General features: G+C 41.8%; 1 protein-coding gene across 1 annotated transcript in view; it reads left to right on the top strand.

Annotated features, from left to right (window-relative positions):
- Positions 1–11,290: 11,290 nt before the first annotated feature.
- The window catches only part of GATD3 (glutamine amidotransferase class 1 domain containing 3), a 52,854-nt gene continuing 51,144 nt past the window's right edge, over positions 11,291–13,000 (top strand). The window contains exon 1 of the mRNA XM_075197543.1: positions 11,291–11,455. Coding sequence (XP_075053644.1) covers positions 11,351–11,455 — 105 coding nt within the window. The 5' untranslated portion in view covers positions 11,291–11,350. The remainder of the gene's footprint in view (positions 11,456–13,000) is intronic.

Below are 13,000 nucleotides of genomic sequence, written 5' to 3'. Positions count from 1 at the left end.
ATAATTTTTCCCCCCCATGAAATACAATTATTAGGATGTTCTTAATGTCTACTGAACATAAAATACATTTACAGTTGCTCCCGATTGTACACACGTTATAGCTGCATATGCAAATGTCATCCCTAGTAATCAGTACTTAGACTAGCCCTGTAGCTGGCGCAAGAGATACGGCAGAAAATGAAGTACCTTCGAGATACCCAAAGCTTGGATCAGATGTAGCTGCGTGCGCTCCAGTTTGGCACTTCCCCACTCCGTCTCCTCCCTGTAAGCTGTAGTAAGTGTCCTTTGTGTACGAAGATGAATTGAATGTTCCTGGATTTAGTTGCGTATAGTCCAGTTCTGGGCATGCACAGATCAAATATGCAGATTATACGCACAAAATCGGCCTTTAGGTTAATAGATGAATCGAGCTCAGTGTGTAATGGAATAACAAGTGCTTTCATATAGATAACTCACCTAGAGGTGTAAAGATGTGAGAGGTGCTCTCTTCCAGGGTAGGTTATAAGAAAACAGTGTTCTCTTTCTAACAAAATAGGTTCCACTCATGAATAAATGGTACCTATTAGAGGTGAGAAAGAAATCCTGCCCATTTCATGGCCCGTGGGAACCATCAATAAGTGCTGTAACAAGTAAACCATAGTGTATAGTGCAGAGAAATGCGATATAGAATTGCACTCAGCTAAATTTATATTTCATAAGACTCTTCCAATATTTAAATTCAAGGGTCCATAATTTCCTAGGTGAAATGCGTTAGTCCTTGGTGTGTACAAAGGATACACCTGATCTGATCGGCTACTATAGGGGAGGTCTCTAAATGAAAGCACTTTTTATTCCATATTTTGAACGCTATGCACTATATTTGTTTATATTTAATTCTGGGATCCATTAGGGTCATCTTTGTTATGTACGTAACTTTTCAGCACAACGGCCTTTCTGTGTTTGCTGCTGATGAGTTATTGCATCTTGTGGTGTAATGTTTATGATCTTGCCTCACCATGCTGGTGATCTGTAATTTCAGCAATTTGTGGTTTCAGTTTAATTTTTCTTTAATTGAATTTATTTTTCACTTGTGACCTGATCATCCCCCTCTCTGGCTGTCCTCCTTCAAGAAGGCACTCAAAACTACCTGTTCCTAAAAGCCTACCAACCTTACACCTAACCCCCTCATCTTATCTCCTCCGCCTGCTCTCCCCCTCTCTCCTCCCAGCCCCCCTGTTCTCTCCCCACTTCTTCAACTTGCTCCCTGTGTGCCTGTGTTCTGTCTACCCTCCCTTAGGATGTAAGCTCAATTGAGCAGGACCCTCTTCCCTTTGTTCTCCATACCTGTTCTTCTACTCCGTCTTTACTGCATTAGCCTGCCTGGAGTCTCTGAAGTTTTGGTATTTTTGTTTACTGTGTGTAATGTTTCACCCTGTATAGTCTACTGTTTGTGCTGTGTACGGCGCTGCGGAACTCTTGTGGCGCCTAACAAATATAGGATAATAATAATAATGATCATCTGTTTGCCAAGTAGATCATCCAAGTAGTTGATTTTGCCCATTTTCTTGGGATAGCCCCGTGTTATCGGTCTGGTGTCTGTTCCTTCACAGCTGGAAATCGGGTCAATAATCAGAATGTAAGTAAGACTCTCTTTAGCTATAAGATAATTACTCACCAGAAGGAAATTACAGTTTGATTATACTTGGACCAACAGCACTATTTGCACTCAGGGTTGGTCCAGTAAGAATAAAAGTAGTGATCCTTCAAAAACTGCCCTAACATCCCTTTATAAATTATAATCATCTGCACCAAATAAATAATGAGTCACTATAAAGGGATTGTTCTCCCAGATACGGCTGTTTTCCTGTGGCTTAGGTGGAGATTAGCCAGAACGACTGAGCATCCCGTTGCCACCCCACCATACTGTCTATAAATTCTTAACAAAATAAATTCAGTAAGATCCACAAGAAAATATACTGGTTACTTAATAACCAGATTACTGCCATTAAACAGTGTTCATACCATATTACAGTGTACACTGACAATATCACAACTGACTAACATCATTGGATGGTTTCACCCCAGGGTAGTTCATGCTGCAGAAGCAGCACTATGCTGGCCAGTACCCCTTTCTAGGAGGGTCACACCATTCACCACCCCCACATCCAAGAGTTCAGAGCGGTGTTTGTGCCAAAACAAACCTTTACTAGCCAGGTGGCACCCCTAGTTGGGACTGATGCAGCTAGGTGCAAGGACAGAAGGTTTCCATCACACTGGGCCAGGGGTGGAGGAACACACCCTGCAGATGGTTAATCCACCTGGGTGAGCTTCCCTTCAGGTGAAAATCACTCCCTGGGAGAATTAGAGCTGAGCAGTTGTGTCCCACCGGCTACGCTGCATCTGTGGCTGCTTTCCTGCTATTGAGCTGAAGCTCCTCTCCTCTGGGATTCTACTTTAGAGGATCCTGATGCTGTCTGGAAGCCTGGGGGGGACTAACTAGCTAATGTTCTAGAACTATATTTCTATCCTGTATATCGCTACTTACTGTGTGTAGAAGACTGTTACAGGTTCTGTCCCTGTTTCTATTTATCTTATTATATATCTGAAGAACTAATATGTTGGAAGAGCCGGCACCAGATTATAGATTACTTCCAGGTCAGATTCTGTCACTGTTTGGTCTCGCTGTTCCTTTTACACTGTTTCTGAAAAATGGACAAGTTCTGAGGCCAAAGCTGGAGTATGGAAGTCTTATATTTTTCACTTGTTCAAGGTGCCAAACAAAATTAACAAATGAATGGCAGGATCTAGATGCCTGGTGTGCAGCCTGCAAAGCAGAAGACTGTATCATGCACATGTCTGGGTGGGTCGCAGCTGAGATAGCAGAACTACTTGGGTGAGATCGCTGTCTGTACTGTGCTGATTAGACTTACTGCAGCTCCTAGAGAAGTGAGTGTAAATCCCTCCTTCTACCGGTGCATCTGGACCAGACTCTCCCTTCGGAGATGGTCATCCAGGTTGCAACATATTCCTTGTCTATGGTCCTACCTGTACCAGCGGGGCCAAGATGCTGGAGAAAACTGTTTTGGGATTGGCATGAGTGTGTTCAAGGTGTCTCGTTTGATAGAACCTTGAAATTCCTAATGTTCAGAGACAATGTAAACATTAGCAGGTTACTCGGGTTCACCTAGGTGAGAATTTGGATTCAGAATTCCCACAGGTAGAGGGGAATCTTCTGGGTGACAGAACCAGAAGACCCAGCTGGATTTAATGGTGAAATCTTTGGAGGTCATGGCATTGACAAACTGGTTATGGCAGCCCGACAGGTTTTGGACATGTTAGCTCCCACCTTCATTCTATACTCAACACGGCTGCGAGACTTACCTTCCTTTCACGCCACTCTTCCTCTGCCTCCCCTCTCTGTCTTGCCTCACACTGGCTCCCCTTCCCCTACGTAATCCTTTTCAAATTTCACCCTCACCTACAAGGCCCTCTCCCACCTCACTGCCTCTTATATCTCCAATCTACTCTCCATTCACAGTCCCTCCTGTTCCCTGGGAGCGGCCAATGACCATCGTCTCTCTTCCACCCTGATCATCCCATGCCAAAATTCAAGATTTCTCCCGGACTGCCCCCTCCAATGGAACGACCTCCCTCGCTCCATCCGACTTTCCCCTAATTTGTGCACTTTCAAACCGGCACTTAAAATTCATCCGTTCCTCAAAGCCTACCAGCCATCCTCCTAACCTTCTCCATGCTTCTTCTACTTACTCCCTCCTCCCCTGTCCCTGTACCTACTCCTCTTGCACCTGATCCCCCTCCACTGGCTCCCACCTACGCCTGCTGACTATTTGCCTTCCCTTTAGTATGTAAGCTCTCATGAGCAGGGCCCTCTTCCCTCCTTTCTCAATACTTCTTACTTCTGCCCCAGCCACACTGATTTTGGTCCTGCTTGGAGCCTTTGTAGTCTAAGTAGTACTTTTTTATTTTTCTGTGTTGTTTATCCTGTGAGGTCTATTGTTTGTAATATGTGCAGCACTGCGGATGCCTTATGGTGCCCTATAAATAAAGCCTAATAATAATAATAATGATGTTAGATTTGGATGATCCATCAGCTGCTGGAGCAGCATTCAAAAGAAAGAAGAAAAAAGTTGTCTTTTCCTTTGTCGTCTCACATACCTGAGCTCCTGGAAAAGACATGGGGCAAGCTGGTAAGAGATGTCTTATTCCACGTAAACTATGGCGTATTCCTTACCTGCTGAGGACATGACTAAGGGAACAGCCGCCAAAGGTGGACATTCTAGTGGCACACCTATCTAATTCTCCCACTCTTTCCATCCCCGGCCAGTCCTTTTCTGCACTCGGGGACAGCTGAGGGAAAGACAGGCCTGAATGACCAAGCACCCAGGGCCTAAGCACTCTGAGAAGCAGAGAGCCTGATGGGTTCTCTCTCCACCCAGCTCAGGTTGAGGTGTGGCAGCCCCATCTTCTGTTATTCTGGGACATGTGGAAAGCTTTCTTTTCAGACCTGTGGGTAACGGGTATCATGAAGAGGAGTTACATCCGGGACTTTCGGGGCACCCCAAAATATTTTTTTTCCACTGGCATTACCAAGGAAAAGACAAAATGGCTGGCTCCATCCAGAAGGCCATTGCCTATCTTCTTTTGTTTAGATGTGATCACCCTTGTCCTGCAGTAGAAGAAGACTCAGGGGGTTTACTCAAACATTTTCCTAGTCCAAAAGCCAAGCAAGTCATTTTCGCCCATCTTGAACCTGAAGTCCTTAAACACCAAGATTTCAGTGGACAGGTTCAAGATAGACTACAAATATTTGAATCAAGAATGGGCGCTGATGTATCACCAAAAAGCAGCCCAAGTTAACATATAGGGAGCCACCTGCTCCCCAAAAACATGTATAGCAAGAAGAATGATAACTCACAGCGCTGAAAGGTTCACATACATAAAAATGTCAGCATCTAACATGGATTAGCTGTAACATAAGAAGAAAATATACATAGAGCAGTACAGACTCAACATCATATGGGGATATATAAGATGTCTTTAAAGGTGATCCCTCTTCCACAGTGTGTTCTAAGTGGCCGATTATTGGATAACCACGTGTGGGGATCCCTGAAGGGTATGTGCTTACAAGATGGTTTCTTTAAAATCTGCACATCAAACAAGTTACTGGTGAAGAACACGAAATCCTTTTCTACTGTAGTCTCCAGCAAAAAACATGTGTGCAAAGGATAAAATCATAGCATACCATTTATTGCAAACGATTCAATACACATAAAAACCGCAGAAATTGGTCTGCTTCTAGGAGCGTACCTCACAGCAGAATAAAAACAGCAAATAGATATTAAGAGATGGGGTCAATTACCCACACGGCAGTAAGTTCTCAAAGCTGCAGCATTCCTCCGGTAGTCCTACTTAGGTTCAAGATAGAGTCTTTAAATTCTGTTATCTATGGCATGATGGGCAATGAATTTTCAGCCTCCATAGACTGGTGGTAATCATTTGTCCATCGGCGAATAAGCTGACAACAGTGAGAGCGTCATAAAGAATCCGATACCTGTAATACCGACAAGGCAGAAATATAGACTTATATATAACAGCCAACATTCTCTACACGGCTACATCCCGTCAGGCGTCAAATCCGACTTTGTGAAATGCCTACAGGCCAAATGACGTCAGTTCTAATGACCAGAGTCAAAGTGCTTTATCGCTGACGGACAAATGTACCCCACCCCCTTAGATATTATGCATACGTGCTTATTCTGGGAGGGGCACCACTGCCTACTCAGATTTGCAGTGCAGGTCTCATTTCCGTTTCAGGGCCCTTGCGTTTGGTCTACCCATGGTGTCACAAATCTTCATGAAGGTCATGGCAGTAATGCCTGTCCTGTTGAGATCTCAAGGGAATTTCCATCTTCGTCTCCGTTACTGCAGACTCACCTGCACAGAACAACCCAGGTACTGGAATTGCACGGATGGATTTTTACTTATCAAAAATCCAACCTGTTTCAGAATTGGAGCATGGTGTTTCTAGGCTGAGTCTTCAATAACATGGTGCAAAGGGTGTTTCTTTCAGAAGACAAGATCAGGGGGTAAATGTATCAAGCTGCGAGTTTTTGGCGTGTTTGAAAAGTGGAGATGTTGTCTATAGCAACTAATCAGATTCTAGCTATCATTTTGTAGAATGATAGCTAGAACTCTCCTTGTGCTGGTGAGCTTCTGGACTTCAAAAGTCAATCAAAAGTTCTTCTCTGCATGAAGTTAATAAGGCAAATGGTGTCCACATGCAAAGTGGTTCAATATGCCAGGTAGCTCTCTCAGATGTTTCAGCTAGACATCTTGAGAAAGTGGTAGAGGGTCCAGTCTTCGGTTGGCTTTTCAGATCATCACACTGTCTCTGGAGATGCGTCTGTCTCTTAGGTATAATTGAGATCAGACAACTTGAACAAGGGCTGCCCATTTTCTTAATGGCAGGCCCATTCGAATTCAGTCAGACAACATCACGCCTGTGTTGTAAATAATCCATCAAGGAAGAATGAAGAGTTCCCTAGCAATGAGGGAGTCTGGATGCAGATGATATAAACAATTGCAATACTATAAAATATGAATAACAGTAATGTTATTAAGGCACTTTGAAGGACTCTTTAGCGGGGTATTATACATGGCTCTGGATAAGAAATATGAGGCGGTATAGCAGTAGGAGCGCTCTGCATAAATTATGGCCGAACATGGTAATAAAGAAGGGCTACACTATTTACCTACAGGCGCACACCGTGATTCCAGGTACTAATTACAGGAGACATAGATGTATATAATACTAACCATTGTGCCACAATAGATAGACGGAGAGGTGTCCAATACTAATACAGATACCAATTGTGATAATTCATATACCCTATAACGATCCTATCTTGCTTGAGAAAATAGGATTTTTATACTTATGTTAAATCAATTTCTCCAAATCTATCTGGGGGACACTGCTACCTTGGGGTTGAGCTGAGGGTGCAGGAGCTGGGCATTTAATAGTTAACTCTGAGAGACTGAAGCTCCTCCCCTCTCCCAGCCCCACTCATCTTCAATTCTTATATTGCAAAGTCCCCAAGGATAGGTTTCAGACTATTATATTACAAACCCTTACAATACACGTCTTATTCTCTTTACCTGTGGGTGTAAGTAGTGTTTCCTGAGTCGCCCCCTGGTGGACCCAGCTAGGATCTACAGCCTGAAGAGGGAATGACTCTGTTGGAGGCACTGGGTTAAGTAGTCAGGAAAAGGTGAAACGACTATAAATGTGAGGTCTAACACACATTCCTCCTCCAGGTGCGGTGAGGTGCCCGGTGCTGCAGGGACTACACATGCACTCATGTCTGATGTATATAATACACATGGTATCATCAGCAGCAGCTATTTATATAGCGCCATCATCATCATCATTTATTTATATAGCGCCAACATATTCCGTAGCGCTTTACAATTGGGGACAAACATAGTAAACTAATAAACAAACTGGGTAAAACAGACAAAGAGGTGAGAGGACCCTGCTCGCAAGCTTACAATCTATGGGACAATGGGAGAATGACACATGAGGTTAAGTCTACATTTTGCATTTCGGCCCAGCCAGACTGCAATGGTAAAAGTGACTCATAAGCTACATGATCCCGTCACACAACAATGTTGGTCAGGGGGTAGTTGTCTAACGGGTGGTAATAGGGTAAGGTAGTGAGGTTCCGCAGCACTGTATAGAGAACTCACATCAGTCCCTGCCCCATTGGAGCTTACAGTCTAAATTCCCTAACACACACACACACACACACACACAGACAGACAGACAGACAGACAGACAGACAGACAGACAGACAGACAGACAGACAGACACACACACAGACTGAGAGTGAATAAGGTCAATGTAATAGCAGCCAATTAACCTACCAGCATGTGTAGTGAGAGGAAACCCACGCAAACACGGGGAGAACATACAAACTCCACACAGATAAGGCCATGGTCGGGAATTGAACTCATGACCCCAGTGCTGTGATAATCAAGATATAATGTATGTGGTATATAAGATATAAGGTGTGTCATGTATATAATATATGTAATATATAAGCTATAAAGTGCTGTTTATTTAAAAATTTTTATATATATTGTGTGTGGTGTATGTATGTGATATATAATATAAGGAGTGTTGTATATATAACATATGTGATATATATAAGATAAAAGGTGTGTTTGTATATAATATATTTGATATATATGGTGTGTGGTGGATAGAATATATAATATATACAGCAGGTTGGGGTCAGCACACAGGGATGGATATAATATCTATAATATAAATGATTAGTGGCGTGTGTTAGTCTGTCTGTGTGTGGAAAAAATAAAACCAAGCTGCAGCGCCACCTGCTGGGCGGAGTTATACACTGACTTACTAAATTTTTAGTGTGTGTAAAAAAAAATTCAGAAAGGGCTGAAATTTGGTATACTAAGATGTTTTTAATTTGTTAATTTAATTTGTTAATTGTTAAAAGTGTTTATAAAGATTTAAAAAAAAAATATATATATTTCTTGAAGGAGAAGTGACAGTTGGGAGTGGTTGGTGGTTGCCAGGGGTGACAGTTGGGAGTGGTTGGTGGTTGCCGGGGGTGACAGAGCGAGAGGAGTGTGATACTCAGGACCGCTGAGAGAGATCCCTGTGTCTGGATAGACATCTGGATAGATGTGGCGATAAAGATGAAGGATGAGGTGATGGAGAAGAATTATGAGGTGGTGACATGTGGACAAAACCACGTTAAAAAAGGGCGCTTACGTCGGGAAGTAACGCTCTTCCCCTGAGGAGTCCTGGGCTAGGCCCAAATGCATGACAAGAACCTTTTTAACACCTTAAGTAGCTTGATTTGACTAGAATGCATGAGTATCATGCACGGGTTAACTTGTATAAGATATATATATATAAGGAGTGTGGTGGATATAATATATAACATATAAGATATATATATATATAAGATATACAGCAGGTTGGGGTCAGCACACAGGGATGAATGTAATATATAAGATATATATAAGGAGTGTGGTGGATAGAATATATAAGATATAATATATAAGATATAATATATATATACATATATATGTATATATATATATATATATATATATATATATATATATATATATATATATAAGATATACAGCAGGTTGGGGTCAGCACACAGGGATGGATATAATATATAAGATATAAGATATAACATATAATATATACAGCAGGTTGGGGTCAGCACACAGCGGTGGATATAATATATAAGATATAATATATAATATATAACATATACAGCAGGTTGGGGTCAGCACACAGGGGTGGATATAATATATAACATATAAGATATAATATATAAGATATAATATATAACATATACAGCAGGTCAGGGTCAGCACACAGGGATGGATATAATATATAAGATATAATATATAACATATACAGCAGGTTGGGGTCAGCACACAGGGGTGGATATAATATATAAGATATAATATATAAGATATACAGCAGGTCAGGGTCAGCACACAGGGATGGATATAATATATAAGATATAATATATAACATATACAGCAGGTCAGGGTCAGCACACAGGGATGGATATAATATATAAGATATAATATATAACATATACAGCAGGTTGGGGTCAGCACACAGGGGTGGATATAATATATAAGATATAATATATAAGATATACAGCAGGTCAGGGTCAGCACACAGGGATGGATATAATATATAAGATATAACATATAATATATAAGACAAGTTAACCCGTGCATGATACTCATGCATTCTAGTCAAATCAAGCTACTTAAGGTGTTAAAAAGGTTCTTGTCATGCATTTGGGCCTAGCCCAGGCCTCCTCAGGGGAAGAGCGTTACTTCCCGACGTAAGCGCCCTTTTTTAACGTGGTTTTGTCCACATGTCACCACCTCATCATTCTTCTCCATCACCTCATCCTTCATCTTCAACGCCACATCTATCCAGATGTCTATCCAGACACAGGGATCTCTCTCAGCGGTCCTGAGTATCACACTCTCCTCTCACTCTATCACCCCCGGCAACCACCAACCACTCCCCACTGTCACCCCTGGCAACCACCAACCACTCCCAACTGTCACTTCTCCTTCAAGAAATATATATATATTTTTTAAATCTTTATAAACACTTTTAACAATTAACAAATTAAATTAACAAATTAAAAACATCTTAGTATACCAAATTTCAGCCCTTTCTGAATTTTTTTTTCCCACACACTAAGAATTTAGTAGGTCAGTGTATAACTCCGCCCAGCAGGTGGCGCTGCAGCTTGGTTTTATTTTTTCCACACACACACACAGACAGACTAACACACGCCACTAGACATTTATATTATATATATAATAATATATAAGATATAATATATAACATATACAGCAGGTTGGGGTCAGCACACAGGGATGGATATAATATATAACATATAACATATACAGCAGGTTGGGGTCAGCACACAGGGATGGATATAATATATAACATATAACATATACAGCAGGTTGGGGTCAGCACACAGGGGTGGATATAATGTATAAGATATAATATATAACATATACAGCAGGTTGGGGTCAGCACACAGGGGTGGATATAATATATAAGATATAATATATAAGATATAAGATATAACATATAATATATAATATATAACATATACAGCAGGTTGGGGTCAGCACACAGGGGTGGATATAATATATAACATATAACATATACAGCAGGTTGGGGTCAGCACACAGGGATGGATATAATATATAACATATAACATATACAGCAGGTTGGGGTCAGCACACAGGGGTGGATATAATATATAACATATAACATATACAGCAGGTTGGGGTCAGCACACAGGGGTGGATATAATGTATAAGATATAAGATATAACATATACAGCAGGTTGGGGTCAGCACACAGGGGTGGATATAATATATAAGATATAAGATATAAGATATAACATATACAGCAGGTTGGGGTCAGCACACAGGGGTGGACGCTCCGCAATGTCCGCAGCTCTGTCAGACTCCTCTCAGTCACAGTCACCAGAGGTAAGATAGATATCACATTGAGGATTACATTGTGTCTCCACTCTGCCTCTGCTGAGAATAGAGGCTGCACCATTTTATCTAAGACATTACCTCTAGGTGTGCTGGAGCTTCTGGCTCCAAGACAATGGCGGCGGCAGAGGCGACTGGCTGGGTCCACAGTGTGTAGCTCTAGTGACCGCCTCCTAGCGTTAAGCTATTCTGGAAAGCGAGTTACGCAGTCTCCGGTGCCCGGTGAAGGTGAAGTTGAGTCCCGGTAATGGCGGCTGTTTGTGGTGCTCGGAGCTCCAGGTTCACGTTATCCCTGCTGGGGACTCGGGCCCTGCACAGGACACCGGGAAACCCCGCGGCTAGGGTGGCAATGGTGTGTATATACCGTTATCTACTGACCCCAGGAGCTGACTATCTAATTCAAAGTGTAAATCCATGTATAGGTTATTGTCATACATCTGCCATGTCTGATAAAGTAGTAGGTATAATAATACACTTAGTTGTGTAAGGGGGTCCTGTGTGTGACCCCCAAACACCGCGTCCCCCAAACACCGCGTCCCCCAAACACCGCGTCCCCCAAACACCGCGTCCCCCTCCTGGGAATCCTGGAGAATATTCTACTTATCTGTCCGTAGCCGGTGAGTGATGTAGGCAACATCTTGGCGGCACCCGCACAGTATTCAAGTCAACTTTATATTTATCTCTTATTTCTTTATTTTTATATTTAATTTTCTTACATCCCCGCCCTCTCTATCTATCTATCTATCTATCTATCTATCTATCTATCTATCCCTATATTCTGATCTGCCCACATTGACATCACTATCCCACTTATCCCTAGTAACACCACACTGATTATATGTGTCTAAAGTCAGCTGTTTGTTATGTTTCACCTACTCTCTATATTTGTTTTATCCATAACCTAATATCTGTCCAATGTTACCTCTGTCCCCTGCAACCCCATCCCCACCCCGTCCCTCTTTCCCTACTTCTTCTTGCCATAAAATAATTTGGGAAACAAGATCGTCTTGCCAACACGTACAGAGATGGCCGTGCAATATGTAGAATGTATATGTGATAATCAGGTAAAATACTGTGCAAAGTCTTATCCAATAATAATCACACCATTACATATCTTTTATGGAAAGTTTTACTGAGAAACATCTGCAGTAATCAGAATGTCAGAACTTTGTCTCTACTTCAAGGCTGAGATTCTTCTAATGTCCAAGACTCAACCTTGCAGCTGTAAAAACACATTTAAAGACACAGTTTCTATTTCAGCTTCTATTTTGTGTTTAATCCTCTCTCTCTCATGATCCCATCTTCATTCTACTGACACAAATCATAATCTCTGTTCTTCCATTAGCTACGGAGGAGAGAAGTTAGTAAACAAGAGATCGGGATAAAGGTTGATACTGCATCAGGCACCTGGAATTCCAGGGTCCGACTAAGGGGGCTGACATAGGTTTACCTGTAAAACAAAATCCTGTCACATTCTTTACCCCCTTTTTGATGCCTACAAGGTTCGACCCTGAGAGCCCCCTTCTTTAATATCACAACGCTCATTTCACTCTTCACTCCAACTTTCTTAACCATTCTCCTAAAACTGTATAACAAATTGGTAAGAACTTAAAGCATAAGTAGACAATGTCTATGATAACTATGTCTATGATAACTATGTCTATGATAACTATGGCTAACACTACATACTGCACAAAACCTGGTGTCATCCAGGACAAACCTCTTCTTAAGTATCCAAATACTCCCCAATTCATCCTGCACCTCCTGTGCCTTCTCCAAATGACCATATATTTCTTGTTCATTATCCCTAATGGAAGTACAACATTCTTAGCCTACAACAGCTAAGTGTCTCCTTCGGCTGCCAACACCTGGTGTAATACCAACCTATTCTGCAGTG

This window comes from Mixophyes fleayi, chromosome 2, assembly GCF_038048845.1.
Source record: "Mixophyes fleayi isolate aMixFle1 chromosome 2, aMixFle1.hap1, whole genome shotgun sequence".
In the NCBI taxonomy this organism is placed as follows: Eukaryota; Metazoa; Chordata; class Amphibia; order Anura; family Limnodynastidae; genus Mixophyes; species Mixophyes fleayi.
This window is presented reverse-complemented; position numbering and strand designations above follow the sequence as displayed.